General features: G+C 49.3%; 2 protein-coding genes and 1 long non-coding RNA gene across 7 annotated transcripts in view; 1 reads left to right on the forward strand and 2 right to left on the reverse strand.

The window, feature by feature from the left end:
• The window catches only part of LOC102547621 (uncharacterized), a 14,626-nt gene extending 5,026 nt beyond the window's left edge, over nucleotides 1-9,600 (forward strand). For 3 of the 5 annotated variants that reach the window (XR_010066509.1, XR_010066508.1, XR_010066507.1), the window contains exons 2-4: nucleotides 248-360; nucleotides 8,594-8,688; nucleotides 9,238-9,600. This is a non-coding gene — a long non-coding RNA (uncharacterized LOC102547621). Of the gene's footprint in view, nucleotides 1-247; nucleotides 3,873-8,593; nucleotides 8,689-9,237 lie in introns of all 5 variants that reach the window. The other 2 variants (XR_592477.3, XR_010066506.1) reach the window with 2 other exon arrangements.
• A 3,562-nt stretch (nucleotides 9,601-13,162) lies between these two features.
• Nucleotides 13,163-15,107, reverse strand: Ccl19 (C-C motif chemokine ligand 19). Its single transcript, NM_001108661.1, has 4 exons — nucleotides 14,865-15,107; nucleotides 13,804-13,936; nucleotides 13,494-13,587; nucleotides 13,163-13,407 (listed from the first exon to the last, which is right to left on the reverse strand). Exons 1-4 carry the CDS (start codon nucleotides 14,923-14,925, stop codon nucleotides 13,369-13,371), a joined length of 327 nt encoding a protein of 108 aa, NP_001102131.1. The 5' UTR covers nucleotides 14,926-15,107; the 3' UTR covers nucleotides 13,163-13,368.
• A 1,890-nt stretch (nucleotides 15,108-16,997) lies between these two features.
• LOC689481 (similar to ribosomal protein S12) lies at nucleotides 16,998-17,527 on the reverse strand. Its single transcript, XM_039110970.2, has one exon. The coding sequence runs from the start codon at nucleotides 17,430-17,432 to the stop codon at nucleotides 17,034-17,036; it is 399 nt and encodes a 132-aa protein (XP_038966898.1). The 5' UTR covers nucleotides 17,433-17,527; the 3' UTR covers nucleotides 16,998-17,033.
• Between the last annotated feature and the right edge of the window lie 819 nt (nucleotides 17,528-18,346).

The following is an 18,346-nucleotide window of genomic DNA, read 5'->3' on the forward strand; positions in this document are numbered from 1 at the left end:
CCAAAGAATCGCACGTGGACACTCACCCAGATTTGTACAAGTAATGAGTACTCAGAACAGATCAGAAGAGACGACCCAAATACACTGTAAGGGGGCCACCAGTCACACACATGAGTGAAGATCCAAAAGGCCCCACTTTTTCCTCTCTCGTATATTGCATTCTGGACAGTTTCAACCCCCTCCCTTCATCTGGTCTCTCCCCTCATCCCCCTAACCCCCAGATTCACCCTACTTTGTCTCTCCTCAGGAAAGAGCAGACCTCCCAGAGACGTCCACCAAACGAGGCATAACACGCTCCAATAAGACCAGGCGCACACATTCCGTCAAGGCAGGACGAGACAGAGCGAAAGGGTCCCACCAGTAAGAAAAAGAGTCAGGAGTTGTTAGAATGGGGTAGCTTGGTGTTCTTGAAGGGTCCAGTTCTTATTTGCGGCTTCTTTTTATGGGGTTAAAGAGGAGTGGTTTCATCACAAGTGCTGCAGTGGGGTGGTCTTCTGTCCTGACTGATAGATTAGGCTATATTATCATTTTCCTTATATACCTGACCCTTCCCATAATGCCCTGACTTTAATCATGTGCACATCCCACGGCACACAGGAAGAAGATGGTAAATAGGGCATTCCCCCTCAGAGCTCACTTGAAGACATATACTCCCCAGACTGACTCAGACTAGATCAACCTTTCTGTCTTTAAACAGGACACACTGGGGATACAGTTGAACAGATAGGAACCATCTAAATTTGACTATCCCCAGGAGCTGAGACGTCTGTTGTTCAGAGAGGGAGGTGTACCCGTGGAGCTCTGAGGGTGTCCTGCAGTTGCTAAATGCATTGTTTGGAGAGGGCCCTATGTGAACAGTACCCACTGGTAAAGGAACTAAGCTGCCAGGTGTGTTAAAGCAAGAGGGAGGGGGCTGAGTAATCCAAATCAAATCCCATTACTAAATGATTTCCCATGTTTGCCTGGCTCGCCTGGATTCAGTCAGGGTTGGAGACCAAATGGTTCCTAAGATTTATTTTTAAAAAAATTGGTGTGTGTGTGTGTGTGTGTGTGTGTGTGTGTGTGTGTGTGTGTGTGTCCGGCCCAGATACTATATCAGGTCCCCCGGAGGTGTAGTTATAAGCGGTTGTGAGTCACTTGACCTGGATGCTAAAATTGAACTCGGATCCTCTGCAAAAGCAGTACGTGCTCTTAACCACAGAGCCAGCTTTCCAGTTCTGAAGGCAACCTTTTGATCCTCCTGCCTCTGCTTCCTGAGTGCTTGAAACTGTCCATCACCGGGCCTTTGACTCATGTCTGTCATTTTAAATGTTACTACGCCAGTGCTTGCCTAGTATGCACGGAGTCCTGCTTTCAGTTTCCACCACCACACAAATCAGGCACCATAGGTTGTAGAACCATGTACTTGGGAGGTAGAGAAGCAGGAGAATCAGGAGCTCAGTTTCATTCTCAAATACGTAGTGAGTTCTAGGTTTGTGTGGCCTATCTCGAAAACCTGTCTCAAAAACCAAACGATAAAGACAACAACAATAACCAACGGGGAAAAACCCTGCCCCAGTTAACTTTTTTAGAGTGTTTTGTGTCATGTATACATGCATACCATATGCATGCTGTACCCATGGAGGACCGGAAAAGGGTATGGGAACCCTAAGAAATGGAGTTACAGATGGTTGTGAGCCACCATGCGGATGCTGGGTCACAAACCAGGGTCCTCTGCAGGAGGAGTAAGTGCTTTAACTTCTGAGCCATCCATTTCGATTCTTATCTGCACTGTTCCAAACCCAAAAGCAAGCTAGCACTGAGCAAAACAAAGGGCTTCCCAGTCAACCGGCTCCATTAGACTGCCCATTTTGATTACGGCAGTATATCACTGTGCTTTCCAAGCGGAGCCTCAAAATATTTCTCCAAATATTCCTCCTAGGAAAAAGAGAATTGTCCTTGTGTGGCTATGTGTGCAATTGTACATGTCTGTGACTACACATTTCTACATCTCAGGCATTTCCTTGAATGAATACATATGTATGTACATGTATACAGCATATACATATATATTATTTCCACACTGTAAATGTGTACCTATGTACATATGGAACATATTAGGATACTCGGAAGGTGTCAACACTGTTTATCTGGGTGGAAGTGGGAGTTGGTTTTCTGGAAGCTTTTCTTCCTTCCTTCTTTCTCTCTCCTCCCTCAGGGTTGTGCTATCCCGACACTCATTATGTAGTCCTGAGCAGTTTCTAACAATTCTAACTCTCCTGACTTAGAAGTTTCCTGCCTTACCCTCCGAAACATGGGGATTGCAGACGTGGGCTCTTTTTTTCTATAGTTTACTACAACTTGAATGTGATAGAGATCACTATAATTAATCTCACACATGTTGACGCTGTGCCTTGATCATGTCCACCCCCACTTCTCTGTGAGGTTACCTTCTGTCCTCTGCTCTCTTCCTTACACCTTCCCAGTCCCTAAATAACCTTTTTCTTTTTTTTCCTTTTTCTTTTCTTCGGAGCTGGGGACCGAACCCAGGGCCTTGCGCTTGCTAGGCAAGCGCTCTACCACTGAGCTAAATCCCCAACCCCACTAAATAACCTTCTTAATTGCCTCCCATTCTCCTTTCCCCATCCCTAGTGACCATCACTGCAAGGATTTTCTTTTAAAGATTTATTTAGTATATACAGCATTCTGCCTGCACATACGCCTCCATGCCAGAAGAGGGCATCAGATCCCATTACAGATGGTTATGAGTCACCCATGTTGTTGCTGGGAATTGAACTCAGGACCTCTTGAAGAACAGCCAGTGCTCTTAACTTCTGAGCCATCTCTCCTGCCCAAGAATTTTGTTTGTTTGTTTTTTTTTAGATAAATGTCTCACTCTGTAGCCCAGCTGGTCTGTAACTCATTATGTAGGGCAGGTTAGCCTCAAAGTTACAATTCTCCTGTCTCGGCTCCTAAGTGCTGCTATTACAGACATGTGCCTATTCTGTACTTTTACACGATTCCAGTTTTCATAACTGAGAAAAACTGGTAGTGTTTTCCCATGCCTGGCTTGTGTCTCTTGAATAAAATCTGAGGACACTCTTTTTCAATTTGTTCTTTTGCGGAACCCAGTTTCACAGGACCTGCAGGGGACATCCTATGCCTAGGAAAAGGAAGACACAGGGCTGGCTTAAGATCTCAGCTTTGAGGCCTGCACAGGGAGTCAAGGGACTAAGCTTAAATGAGGTGTGAGGCTCCTGGCCCGTGGAGCATTGGGCTCTGGCTGTCGGAGGATGTAATATTCCAGAAAGGACTGAAATGAACAGGAAAGCAAGTGACTCAGCTTCTGAAAGTCCCCGACCCTGGGGAGGGGTCCATTTCACTCCCCATGCTTCTCCAAATCTGATCATGCCCAGAGGGTCTTGGATCAGACCCAGGGGCAGAGCTTGGCTCTGAAGGTCCTGAGTGGGTGGAACATTGCTGGAGTTCCAGGAGCGCTGGGACACGAGGAAGGGGGAAACCTTGAGCAATAGCACAGCCCCCCTTCCCTGTCTCCATCCCTCTGGAACCTGAAGTCCTGTCATGGCCAGAGTTTGTTTCCTAATTTCTTCTTCCTTCTGAATTTGTTATCTAAGCTACTCAGACCCCCTGAGGTGCTTGGGATTGGTATGAGCTTGGTTGGGATAAATTCAGAAAACGGAGCCCCTGGGAACAAAGCAGAAAGGACCGGTGCAGCTAGCAAGGTGTTGTTCTGAGAGAGGCAGGGGAAGCCATGATGGAGGGAGCTTTGAAAATGAGTGAGTGGAGCTCCGGAAAGACAGACGGTCTAGGGAGGTTGAGCAGCAAGCACAAAGACTCAGAGACACAAAGGAATTGTAGTTCTCCCAACATGGGTAAGTATCGGGAGGGGCGGTGGGGGGAGAGGCTGCCGGGGGAGAGGCTGCGGGAGAAGGGGGCTGAGGGAGCTATTTCTGGTCACATTCCTGAGGGTGAAGCTAGGGGATGGCTGATCCAACTCCAGTGTGCAGCCTGGATGCTAGGCTCAAAATCAAGTGCCTGGACTACTGGGCTTTTAAAGGAGCAGTGGGTTCAGTGCAGCAACTGCCCTGCAAAGGGGGCGGGAGAGGGGAGGGGAGGGGAGGAGGAGGGGCTGGAAGGAGGAGGAGCTGGAGGCAGGGATGAGCTCAGTACCGGGGCTGGAGAGGCTGCGCAGACCCCCCGGAGACAAGTTAAGAGTAAGAAACCCATGTCTTCAGCCAACTGCAGAGGAAGAGACAGGTGGATGTACCGGGAGGAAATAGAGATCCACTTTTGGCTTCCAGGTTGTGGAGCCAACTGCCTATTTGGGTTTTCATCTTGGCATTCTGACAGAAGTCTAATTCCAAAACCAACGTCTACACTCCCAACTTCCCTCCCAGCTTGTCTCCTCCCCCAGTCACCCATCTCGGAACATGTCACCACCCTCCCTCTGGCCTGAAGCCTGCTGTCATCCTGGGTTTTCTTGGTTTCATAGATAGAACCTCTCCACTCAGTCTGCTCCATTTCACGCGGATGACTAGAACCCTACTCCTTTCCAGCAGCTTCCTCCCGGGTTAGGACAGGATCAGCTCCTTCCCGGGCATGACTCCGATTTCTTCACTTGTTTCCGTGTTATCCATTTTCCAGGCCAACAAGAGAGTCGTTTAAAACTTTACTCCTTGGCTGAAATCTTTTATAGTACTTAAAATCAAATCCCACCTCCTTCCACAGCCTGCAAAGCCATGGATCACGAGCCTCAGGCCTTCTAGGCCCACCTCATTTTATACCCTCTCTCCTGGTTTCCTAGACCCCAGTCAAAGCAGTCTCTTCTCTCTCTTGTCTGCCTTTTCCTTTAGGTGTTAGCTAAAAGTCTCCTCAAGGAGGGGTCCCATGAGGCATTTTATTTTGATAATAATAGTGAAATTGGTGACAATGCCCCGGTCTTGAACTCAGAAGTGCTTGCTCCAAGTGTCTGTGCCGCACAATAAACGGTTAATGGAGGAAGAGAATAACACATACCAAATAAACCCTAGGATAGCTATGAACTCATGACTGCAGACAGCTTTTCTTTTTAAAGAGACAGGGTTTCAGTATGTAGCTCTGGCTGACTTGGAACTTGCTCTGTAGATCAGTCTGTCCCTGAACTCCCAGACATCTTCCTCATGGGTGCCTGGATTAAAGGTGTGTGCCACCTCATCCTGCCCGACCGTAGCTTTCTGCATTGAGTTTCCCCCTCCGTCTGAGCTCGCTGGCTTCCCTGCCTCTTTTACCCTTCTTTGTTCCACTCTTGATTGTAGCTCATCATGGCCGAAGTTATTCCTCCCACCAAGATTCTGATTTACTTCTTTTCCTGGGAGTTGCGCTCTTGAAGTCATGTGACCCACTTCTGAGAAAACAAACACGAACAGAAGGGGCACATGTCACTTGCGATTGCCGTCTTCCTCGCCCTTCTGGACAGATCACAGGACGGGTGTGGAGATTATGGGGAGGGGGTGTGTGTGTGCTGAGAGATCAAAGCCACTTGGAATGCTGTGCTGTCACATGCAGCGCAGATGTGCGAAGTGCTTGCCTGGACCCGGAGCCAGGCCGGTGGTTACAGAACAGAGAGATAAGATCACAAGAAAGTATGAGGAGGAGGGAATGCCACCCTGAGACCTTGAATTGGATATTGTCGTAGACCGAATCATGCCCACTCGAATTCATATGATGGAGTCTTATTCGCGGTGTAACCATATCGAAAGACATATTTTAACCACTTTCATTCAAGAGGTGGAGACAGGAGGATTAAGAGTTCAAGGCCATCCTCAGCTGTATTGTGAGTTTGGGGCGATCCTGGGCAAATGAGACCCTGTCTCAAAGACAAAAAGAGGGTAAATGATGCTTTAACACAATGGGAGTGTGGCCCTATAAGAAAGTATTCTCTCTCTCTTACACACACACACACACACACACACACACACACACACACACACACACACAAAGTGCCAAGGTGGTCAGAAAAAGAGCCCTCACCAGAAGCTGACTGTATTAGTACCCTGATATAGATGTTGGATTTTCAGACTCTAGGATTGTGAAAAAAATAAATTTCTATTGTTTAAGCTGCCTTGTCTCTGGTGTGTGTGTGTGTGTGTGTGTGTGTGTGTGTGTGTGTGTGTGTGTGTATTAATGATAACCTGAGCTTAACAGATGTGCTGGGTGTTAAGGTTTTGAGTTGTCAGTCTTGGGGACGGTCGTTTTGGGTTATGCGAGCAAAGGTGATGCTGTGTTAAATGTTTAAGTCAAGGGATGGGGAAGATAGGGTCGTGTATCCATGTTGGATAGCCGACTGCTGAGGCATTTCTCTGTCTCACTGCCAACAGACAGTGATGCTTGAGTTTGAGGAATGTCCTGCTTTGTTAGCCTTGGTTACTGCTACAGCTTGTTTTGCACCATAGAACCCAAAGGTTCCTGCACTTGTTTCTCCAGCTCCTTCTGCAACGAGACGCAGACATAGCACAGGCTTTGCTAATCGGAAGTACCTTTCAAGGCCCATGAATAGGAAGCCAGACTCAGTGAAAAGGAGCAGGGCTATCAGAGACTCTGTTTTGGAAGGGGCAGAAGTGGTGACAGAAATAATGTCCACCTTACAGGGCAATCAAAGCTGTTATTACAGAGTTGACAGATGGTAGGTTGGCTATCTGTACCAGTGGAGGATCTCTCAATCATCTATCAACCTATTATCTATTGATCATCTATCTATCTATCTATCTATCTATCTATCTATCTATCTATCTATCTATTTATCTATCAATCAATCAATCTATCTAATCTGTTATCTATCCAACTCTGGGGATAAGTGTGTGTACTACCTCTAAGCTATTGCCCTGGTCCATCTATTTGAAAACACCACACCAAACTAACAGAGTGACTTCCTATCTTGAAAAAATATGCTTTCAGAACACCTTGAAGGTTGAATTTGAGTTTGGACTCTTTGCATCTTGGAAGTCCCACTATGAAATGGGTGTCAATTCACTCTCTGTGGCTAATAACACACTGTCACATGCTGGTTACATTGTGAAGAAAGGAAGTTTTTTTGTGGCTTATGGTTCTTGTCCCAGACTAAGGGTCCACATCCGGTGATGGCTTTCTTATTACAAAAGTCCCATGGTGATAGCAAGGTATCACATAATAACAGACACAGATCCCTCTGGTCTCTCAGCCTCCTACAAAGCCACTAGAATTCCATCATGGGGCCTAACCTTGATGACTTTACCCAACCCTAATCACTTCACACGGACTTCTCCTCTTAACGTTGTGATTTGGTGGTTTCGGCCTTCTCATCTGTCCAGGAGGGTCATATTTCTACATGAGTTTCATGGGAAACCATACTGGAGCCATAGAGAGCAAGGGAAGGGCAGTTCCCACCCGAACCTTGTTCTTTTCCTCTTCCTACTCGAATTCCTATCGTAATCTGTTAAAGGGTCTCATAATCCTGAGGGCAAACATTCCAGTCCCGTACTTAAGTGCAAGTTCCATATTCCTTACATGTATCTACCTCTCGGCCACCCTCTGGACCTAATATGTCATCAGTGACCTGCTCCGTCCTGGGAAGAACAACAGAAGAGGCCCATGTGGATAGTCCCGGAAGCTCCTTCCTGCGGGCGAGAATTCACTGGATTTTAGTTCTTTGAATGTAGATCAAGAATAAGACAAATGGGATGTGTGTGACCATCCATGCTCACCCCAGGGACTCTTTATCTTTTGTCTAAAACTATTCCTGGAGCCCAGTCAAGGCACCATGCTGTCCCAGAGAGCTGCCTGTGCTTGTCCTAGCTGTCATGCATGACTGGAGAGTGCTCCTCCTGTGCTCTCATCTTCCTGGGGCCTTCCCATCCCCACTTCTGTCAGTGAGCATCAGTGGCCTGCATGTAAGAGTCCTAATGATACATTCACTTGCCTTCTAAGAGCAGGATGCTCTCCATGAAGCCTGAGACTATATCCATCTAGTGTGTTATTGGGTTGCCAGCAATCAGAACAGAGCTTGGCATATGGTGGGTTGCAGCCAGTGGCAAAGCACTACTAAAATGAAGAGGTTTGGTGGGACCCTCTGTGATGACAGCTTTGAGACTCCTGGAGGCCCTACTTAATGGAGAGTCATACCCTGACCCACAGCACTTCCACACTGGGAAGCATCATGTATGTGGGCTCTAACGTGGTGGCCTTGGAGTGGAACAGAATTTCTGTCCCTCCTTGTCCCTGACTTGTGTGCTCCTGATGCTGAGAGGATTTCTGAGGGAAGTGGTGGCCTGGTGACAATGACAAGAATGTGATGTTAATGGTGGTGCTGTCATGGATGAGGGTACAATAGGAGCCGGGACTTCTTGTCAAGGGCGAGTGTCCTTACACTGCTGATCTTTACAGTACTGGGATCCTGACAAGAGAGGCCGACTTCCTTTTGGGAAGGATGCTTGAAATGACTGCCTGATGGGCCTGAGGTGATAGTGTTGGGGGTGATGATGAAAACAGGCTCAGACTTCCAGGTATGGAGAGTCTGAGATCCAAAGCACTGGGGTCTAAGTGACTTACAACTCTACCATCACTGAATCTTGTCTTAAAGGTATCCCATGGCAACCAGGTTGGAGGCCAGGATGGCTCATGTTTTCTTCCCACTGGAGCCAAAGCAAAGAGTCCAAGGTCCTAGGCACAGAAATGGTAAGGTCTCCCTGGTACTCAGAGGCAATTCCTGCATACCACCCTCTGCCTGCCTGCTTGAAACTGTTCTTCAGGAAGTAGAAGTGGTCCTCGTAGGACCATGTCATCCAGGAGACATTACCAGTCCACTGACATGGATAAATGCTTTAGCCTTCAGACCAGGTCCTGGCAGGTTAGCACTGAGGTTAGCACCCCTGTTCTACCAGTGGGCTGCCCTGCCCCTTAGAAACCACACACACAGAACCCCCTAGTCCTCTGGCTCCCTAATCCCGCTCTTCCATTCCCCTCTGCCTTTAGCCTCACCAGGTCCTGGCCTTGGGAATAAGGGGAAGGCAAACACTGCCTTCTAGTCCCACATTCCATTGTGCTGACGTTAGGAAAGCTGAGGCCCGGGCAGATTTCCTCTTTGAAGCCCTGGAGAATCTCACTACCCTTCGTCTTTGGCTGGACAGTGTCAAGAGGCTGGATGCTCTCCAGGGGCCATTTCTATTTCTGAGTTCAAGCACTGCCTGGGTCTTTCAGACTCACTTCTTGTTTCTCCCACTTCAGGTCTTCCCACCCCAACTAGACATCAATCACAGCCCTCTGGCCCTCAGTTCAAGTACTACTGAACAGGCCCACGTGGGCTTCAGCCCTGGCTCGCTGCTTCCGGCTTTTGTGGATTTGAGAGGTCGCGCCCCTTCACCATCCCATAATTTCCTTATAAGTAAAATGGCAGGAATGATACCTACCTCATGGGTTATTTGAGGACGCAATGATATAACGCAGATGAAGGCCTGGACTTGGAGACTGTTATATGCTCACCGCGTGAAAGTAGTGGTTAGACCTTCAGATCTGGCCCCACCCTACTGTTCTCTGTTTTCGTCTTGGGATGGACCAACTCATAAATGCAGTAGACCTGCCCCACTAGAACCCTACGTCTGACATTTTCTTAGCTGTCTAGCTTGGGCAACTTAGCTCCCTTCTGTGCCTCATTTTTCCGGCCTATGGCACGAGATTGGTCATAGTGCTTTCAGCAGTGCCCAGCACCTAGGAAGCTCCCACAGAGGATTAGCTATTACTACGGAACCGCGTTCATCCACATAGACAAAGTCCGGGGAAGAGGGCATCCCAGGAGGTTGGTGTCTACAGAAACGCCTGTTTTTGGAGAAAACTCCCCAGTTGGAAATCTTGCTCCTTTATGAGACTATTTCCAAGATGTTCTGCTGATTCTGAATTTCCCGGAGGGTAGAAGGGGGTGGCATGGGGTGGGGGCTTGCCGAGAACTTGAAATCGGATTATCAAAACCTTATGGGGTTGACTCTAGCCAAACACTCAATTCCACAACAGAGGCAGCCGCAAATGCCTTGAGAACTGGATGTGTGCTCGGTGTTCCGTGTTCCGTGTTCCGTGTGCTGTGTGCTGTGTGCTGTGTGCTGTGTGCTGTGTGCTGTGTGCTGTGTGCTGTGTGCTGTGTGCTGTGTGCTGTGTGCTGTGTGCCGGGTGTTCTTTGTATCTGTGTGTGTGCATGCACATGCGTTAGGAAAGGACTATTCTCGATTTGTTTTTGGTTTTTTGTTTCTTAACTAAAATGTTGGGATTTATTCTGTGCCAGCCAAGTAAAGAGATGCTGATAGTGGAGATGGATAAGGCCCGATCTCGCCCCCTGAGAATTCTCAGCAGACATTAATGGCAAGAAAATTTGTCCGAAAAGGCTGGAGCTCCCTGAGCAGGGATAGTAGGGGGAAATTAGCTTCAGGGACCATGAGTCTTTAGGGCAGTAGATCAACCCATGTTATGCCTTGAGCCTGTAGTTGGTTCTGTGTGCCCAGGAAGGAAGGGTCCGTGTGGAGGTGTACAACAGGTCTCCTATTCTGTCTTGGGAGCTAGGAGTCCATGCTACCTGTCAGAGAACTAGAATCTTTGCCATTGTCAGAGACAGGCAAGCAGAACTTGGGAATCAGTGGAGTTGTAATCCTTGTTCTAGGGAGACTGGAGACAGACGGACCCACTGTGCTGAGAGTGTTTGAGCAGGAAGAGTCAAGCCCCCAATTGCTGGAGAGATGAGAGAGTAAGATCCAGTGCTAAAGGAGAGGTCATTGCAGCTCAGGCGTAGGAACCAGAAGAAGCTAAGGTGGAGGCTAAGGAGCGGGGAGGGCCGTTGCATTCCTGTTTCTAATGGGGTGTTCACTCCCTACACTTCTAACTTCCTAGTCAAGCAGGAGACTGCATGAGGTAAGACGTGCCACTGGCTCCTAGATTTTCTTTCTTCCTTAGCATTGGCTTTCCCTTTGCTTCCAGACAATGGCCCCTGGAGAGCTAAGAAGTGGGAGCGTTTCTGGATATGTTGGATGTTGGGGGAGCCTGTACAAGGCTGGAGGCTTAATCTGAGATCTGAAGAACCAGGAGTTAAGTCTTTGGAAAAACTCAAAACTCCATCCTTTCCTGCTATCAGACACACGGCACAGAAATTCTGGGCTGGAGAATGTTGAAGGAACTTGCCCAGAGTCCCTCAGTGATAGGGTAGAGACTGGGTTGTGACACAGGTCCAGACACTGAGATCCAGTCTTGCCATGGAGATAATAATGTCCCAGGGCCTCTTGTCCTGGTAGCGCCTTGGGCAGGGCCCCCATGCTCGCCTCTTCTATTCTTTATATTTCTCTGAGGCTGGAGGCACCAGAGGGAGGGTTTATGTCTGCTTTGAAAGCAAGCTGACTTCTTGGTTCCCCTGGGACATGAGCAAGATCTGAGGCAACATCTTCTGCCTCATATGTCTCTATCTTTCGTCTGTGGGAGGCAGAGTTGTCCACGGCTGACTGACTTTACAGAAGGATTAATGGATTGGTTTAGGGGAAGTGGGCATGGGGGTGGTAGATGGATGGAGTCAGCCGGGTAAGTGCATTCGTGGATGGGTGGATGGTGGGTGATTTCCCACAAGAGGTAGAAACAATTTTCTAGCCATAGCAACTGTTCTGGGAAACCATCCTTATCCGTCCCACCCTCTGTGACTCTGAGACTTGAGATACTTGAGGCTTTGGACACCTGTCTGTGGGAGAAGAGGAAGAGGCCACCCCCCACTCCCACCCCCACCCCTGTAGCTCTAGGCTCTATGCCCCTTCTCTTCAGCCCATTGTAACTCCCTCCTGCCACCTCTCCACTGACACTCGAGCTCTCAGACACCTGGATGTTTGAACACCTGTCTGGGACAGCAAAGGCAGGGAGACCTGAGAGCTGGAGAGGGATGGGGGAACACAATACCTTTACAACTTCCTTTTAAAGACTTGCCCAGACAAGGGAAAGAGAACCTGACCGTCTACTGACCTTAACGACTCAGACTTGCCATTCCCACTAGACAGGCCCTCGGAGGTCACACCTAGGAAGCTTCCCAAGCACAGAGCATGCCTTGGGCTGTTCCAAGAGACATGGGGCTTTGTCCTCCAGGCCCAGGAGACTCATTCCCTAAGACTCAGTGTTGCCTATAGTCCCAGAGCCTGTGTGTACTGAAGGCATTTCCAAGATGAGCCGTGCAAGCCTCCCTGACTGGTCCTTCTTCTACCCTCTGGGCCTGTTTTCCTTCCCTGATCCATGGCTCCCATCAGTTTCTTATTAGGTCTGGCAGTAGGATTGCTCTGATGGGGCTGAACCCTGCTCAGACTATCTAAGATGGGAAACTGGTCTAGAGGTCAGATTTAAAATGAACGGAATAGAAGATGGCTATCCCCACGGCTGCTGATCCCCTCACATATTTGTTCATTCTCTAAGCAAATATTTATTGACTCCCTATTGTGCCAGGTGATCTGTTGGAAACCAACACAGATATGACCCTTGTTCGGGGAGAAGGACAAACTAAAAAAATAGGTTAACGCTCTGTGTGTGTGTGTGCGTGTGTGCATGCGTGAGTGCGTGTCCACACAGTAGGTGGGTGGTGTGTAGGAGAGGAAAGGGTACAGAGCCATGGGAATCTGGGAGGAAGCAAAGCTACCTAACCCAGTCTGAGTCAGGGATGATTTCCTGGAGGAGGGAACATGCAGACCCGGAAGGGAAGCCAGTAGGGCAGAGGACGGAGAAGAGTGTTAGAGGGAGTAACTTGGGGATGAGGGTGGGGTGGGCTGGGGCGTGGGGGAGGTGATTGAGAATTTCTCCTAGAGAGTGGAGCCATGCCTTCTGCCCACCCTCTTATCCTCACCGAAGCTCCCCTACTCCTCATCCCCGAGACACCTGGATGCTTAAACGCCTCACAGAAGGTCTGAGGCGTCTTGTGAACTTTGCAAACTGATACGAGCTTTGTGTGGCTGAACAGAGTGTAAGGCACATGGGGAGACCTGAGCTAGGTCCTTAATTGCGGGGCTGGCTCTGGGAGCATCGGGGGGTTCGGAGGAGTCTGGGGAACAGCTTGCTCAGAACTCAGGGTGGGAATATATCCTGCCATTCCTCCTCCTCCTTTCTTATTCCTGTCCTCCTGGGTCGAGAGAGAACAGACAGCCGGCAGACAGATCCACAGTACCAAGCTTTATTGGAAGCACTGCAGTCTGGCCGTGGAGAGGCGATGTTCTAGCCACACAAACTGTCATGCTCACACTCACGTTCACACCGACTCTCTAGGCACAGACTGGGCTAGGTCAGGTCTCGGGCAGATCGGGAGGCTTGGTCCTCTCTTCTGGTCCTTGGTTTCCTGGGCCAGAGTGAGTCACATCTCTTCACTCAAGACACAGGGCCCCTTTTGGTGCTGCCGCCTTTGCTCTAAGGAAAAGGAGGAGAGGCAGGGTCATGGGCTGGAATCTCAGGGTTTGGAGGGTGGAAACGGGGCTGAGGAGGATCAGGCTTGCCTTGGAGGAAGACTTCTTCAGTCTTCGGATGATGCGTTCTACCCAGGGCTGGTCTAGAGGTGCACAGAGCTGGTAGCCCCTTAGTGTGGTGAACCTGTAGCCAGAAGTCAGAGACAATAAAGCCCTAGAACCCAGTTTCCTAGAAGGCTCTAGGGTAAGGAGCAGAGGCTTGGAGACTATGTGTAGGGACCCGTGTCAGGGGCTTCCATGAAAAGTGGGCTTGGCCATGAGCCCAAGGTTAAAGCCATGATGGTATGAGCAAGGGCTCATGAGGGGATAGGACCAGACATTCCTCCCATAAGCAACTCACACAACAGCAGGCACCCTGCAGCCATCTTGGATAAGAAGGTAGCGGAAGGCTTTCACGATGTTACCAGGGATGGGGCGCTGGGTCACAGACAGGCAGCAGTCTTCCGCATCGTTAGCACCCCCCAGAGCTGGGGCTGAGATAAGAGAAGGAAGGGGAGAGGACACGGAGACCGTGAGGAAGGGAGGCCACAGCCCTAAGTGGCTTTAACAGCGTCTCTCTCGGTGTGATTGCTGGACCCGACATTCAGCCTTGTGTACTACTGCGGCTCTACTGGCTGGTGAACACACTGCACCCTTCTAAGCCATTTCTTTATGGACCCCAGATGCCGCTCTGGCCATACCCCCTTCCCCAGGTTTTCTCGGTTTTAGCAAATGGAGAGCTAATGGCGGTCAGGGTGCTGAGACTCCTCCGCGCATACAAACTACTACGTAGACAGCATATGGCCGCCGTACCTGGAGCCCCAGCTGCCGGGAGGGAAACTGAGCCGGAAGATCGCTTGAGCCCAGGAGATCGAGGCTAGCCTGGGCAACATCGACAGACCCTTTCTCAAAAAACCAAACCAAACCAACAAACAAGGCCCCTAAAAAGCGACACCCAGAAGGGGAACACATTGCTAAGCATGTCTTCAGTTCTCTTGTTCTCTCAGACTGAATCAAAGACACGGCAAAGCTCTCACCCCCACAACCCCAGTGGCGGGATTGAAACCGGGGTTTCACACAGGCAAGGCAAACATTCCACCCACTTAATTGTATTATAGCCTTAGGTCCCTCGGGGAAGTTATACCGTTCCTTCCTTCTGCTGCCTGGAAGCTGAGGCATCAGGACATGGAACCCACAGAGAGGGGAACAGCCATAAGCCCCAGGATGTACCAGAGCTGAGTCACATTGGAATTCAGGGATACAGGCACACTCACTGACCGGCACGCACAGACGACATAGGGAGCCCCTAGATCCACTGACTCTGGACTTGCAGGGTCTTTCATGACCACTGTAACAGTCCAAGATCTAGACATCGTCCACAGGTCACTGTGGCCCCCACCTTAGTTACCTCCCAAGCCTTACCTGAGAAGGTCCAGAGAACCAGCAGGCTGAAGGCCAGTAGTGGGGTCACACGGGATGCCATGGCAGGTGCTCTGAGGCAGGCCACAGAGAATGAATGAGCCTGAGAGACTGCGCGTGCACCAATCTGAGAGGCCAAGGCTCCGGCGGGTTCACAGGGGGAGTGATGGAAAGTACTCGGCGTCCTAGTGTGGAGCGAAGGGGTTCAGGAGCCAGAGCAAGTGAGCCCGAGTGAACCCGTGCGAGCCTGTGCAAGGCTGCCACCAGCTCCAATTTATGCCTTGAGCTTTCACTTTCTGTCCAAAAAATTCCCCTTCAATGGCCTATTCTGGGTCTTCCCCTTTATCCCCCTCTGCCCCCCTTTTTTTCTGGCAAAACATGACCTTGGCTTCCTTCTTCCCCCCACTAGGAGTCTTCACCCTCTGCTTTCTTTGGCTTTAGCTCTGAGAACTGCAACAGTTTTGGGAAAAAAATAAATCTTTGTCCTGTCAGTTCCAGGGAGGGCTCGAGTTGTCCTCTGGATGGTGGCATTAGCCGGGATAGAGTTAGAGCCCAGTGGGCTTCTCTACACCCTCACTACTTTCTTCTTTCTGATGAGGACAGTTTTGAAGCCAGCTCCATGGTACTGTGAGAGCCTGGATGGCCTCTCCTCATCACAGTGTCTTCCAACCATCTGGGGACCAGTCCCTCTCTTGGAACAGGCAGAGCCGGGAGGGAAGGTTCCTAAGGAGAGGGTCCAGGGCCCCTAGCCCACAACTCAGGTACCTGTGAGTCAGCCACCTGGATCTGCAGGCGTTGCTCATTTTCTCAAAGTCAATGCCTAGGTCAGAGGAGCAGCTGGAGGGAGCATGGGCTGGAACAGTCCCTCCATTTTTCCCTTCTCCCAGTCCTGGGAACCCAGAGGGGATTTCTGAGGAGAGGGGCTGGCCAGCTTCTTCTGAGACAAATCCCTCCATTTCAAGGAATTAACAGTTGGGGAAGGAATAAGTGATTTCCCATCCCTGTGAGAAAGACCAGAAGAGAAGACTCCGAAAGAACAGCTAAAATATGGGGTAACCACCCAGACCTCTGTACGCACACTCGGGGTCCTCCGTATGTGTGTGTTGGATGGAAACACCCATGTTTGTGTGCACACCATGCAGAGGCCAGAGGTTGATATCAGGTGCCTCTTCCATGACTCCACACCTTAGTTTTGGAGACAGGGTCTCTCACTGAACCTGGAGCTCACTGATTTGCCAATACCAGCTGTGACCAGCTGTGAGCTTCAGTCTCCCCTTTGTCTCTGCTTCCCCAAGCTCCAAGATTACAGGTGTGTGCTACTGTGTGCCTACTTTTTAAGGTGGCTTCTGGGGATCCAAATTCAGACCCTCTTGCTTCATACCAAGCCCTTCACTGTCAGAGCCGTCTCTCAAGCCATTGACTCCCTTTTCTCACCAGGGGAGAAACTTTAAAACAGCTTAAAAATCACACTTATTTTTTGCGTGCTTGGGAGGGTGTGGGCGCATATCACAGTACAGGACTGGAGGTCAGAGGTTAACTCTGAGGGTGCTGGTTCTCTTTCACCACTGTTGGAGATCCCAAGAGTCAAACTCAAGTCACCATGTGTGATGGTTTGTATATGCTCGACATAGGGAGTGGTACTATTAGGACATGTGGCCTTGTTGGAGTAGGTGTGGCCTGTTGGCATGGGTGTGTCACTGTGGGCGTGGGCTTTAATACCCTCATCCTAGCTGCTGGAAGCCAGCTTCTGCTAGCAGACTTCAGAACAAAACGTGGAACTCTCAGGCTGGACACTGCCATGCTTCCTGCCTTGATGATAATGGACTGAACCTCTGAACCTGTAAGCCAGCCCCAATTAAATGTCATACTTATAAGAGTTACCTTGGTCATGATTTTGGTTCACAGCAGTAAAATCCTAACTAAGACACCAGACTTGACAGTGAGTGTCTTTACCCCCTAAGTCAACCCTATAGTTCTCACATTTATCAATTTCCATGTATTAATGACAACAATAACAATAGCATTCTGACTGTCTGTCTTCTGTGCTCTGGATCAATTCCTCTGCTAACCATACCTTGCATAACATTCCCAGGCATCCTATGACACGTACTTGTTGTATTGTGATCATGTTTTTTTGTTTTTTTTTTTTTTTTGAGCCAAAATTTTATTTATTCATTTCTTGCATTTGAAGTACTCCTTGATGACATCCTTGGCCTGAGATTCTTTGCCATAGTCCTTAACCACAACGCAACTGCAACCAACTACTTTCCGTGGTTTCCCCTTTCGATCGATTTTACAGAGGCCTACCCATTCCCCTAGTTTCTTGTTGTCATCAACTTTTATGAGGTTGACCTGGTGCTCAGCACAGAGTGCCTCCACCAGCTTGACATACATGGGCTCATCATAGTTGGATGCAAGCACACAGAGATGGGCTTGGCGCTTGTCTAAGGCTTTGGCAGCTTCCCATATGCCACGTGCTAGGCCATCGTGGATGAGGGCGGTCTTCAGCACCTCTTGTAGAGCAGTGTTGGCGTCCATTACACCTCCAGCAGCTATGCCTTCCTCGGCCATGGCGGTGGATTACGGGTGACTCCGAATCTTGAACGCACCCGAGCTTCCGCCTCCGCGGAACTTGGCGGCGGCAGGGGAAAAAGCGTGATCATGTTTTTTTTTTTTTGGTTCTTTTCGGAGCTGGGGACCGAACCCAGGGCCTTGCGCTTCCTAGGTAAGCGCTCTACCACTGAGCTAAATCCCCAGCCCCGTGATCATGTTTTAAACATACAGACAATGAGGCCCAGAGAACACAATTGCACAGCTAGTACCACCCGCCCACCATGCCTGTGCCAACTATTTACTGGGCATGGCACGCAGCACGGAGTACATAGCACATGGCAGAGGTGAGAATCAGCACCACCCACCTACTCTGTGGCCAGGAAAGTAATGAACCTCACTGTAGTCAGACCTGGTGGTACCACATTATTCCACCAAAGCTTTTTAATCCATATTTCATTACCTCTCAAATGAATGTTTTATTAAAATCCTTTTATTATTTTTTAATTGTTTGAGACATGGTCTCTCTATGTAGTCCTCACTATTCTGGAACACCCTATGTAGATCAGGCTGGCTGTGATCTCAGTGTACACAGCCACGTGTAGCTTTGTGAGCCGTCATTTGAAATATAAACTTGGGACTGGAGAGATGGCTCTGTGGTTAAGAGCATGTATTGTTCTTGATGAGGACCTGAATTTTATTCTCTGTACCCACATCATGACAACCTGTAACTCCAGCTCCAGAGGATCTCATCCCCTCTGCAGACCTCTGCAGACACATACACACAAGGAAATAGTAACAAAATAGTTTTTAGAATTGTTTTTTCTGGTGCCCCCTCCCCACCAGCAAATAGTTACTAAAACCCTTGAACTCTCAGTAGTAATGAGAGTCTTTTATATTGAGGAGAAGGGATAAAAAAGTTGGGAATGCCAGCC

Source organism: Rattus norvegicus, chromosome 5 (genome assembly GCF_036323735.1).
Source record: "Rattus norvegicus strain BN/NHsdMcwi chromosome 5, GRCr8, whole genome shotgun sequence".
Lineage (NCBI taxonomy): Eukaryota > Metazoa > Chordata > Mammalia > Rodentia > Muridae > Rattus > Rattus norvegicus.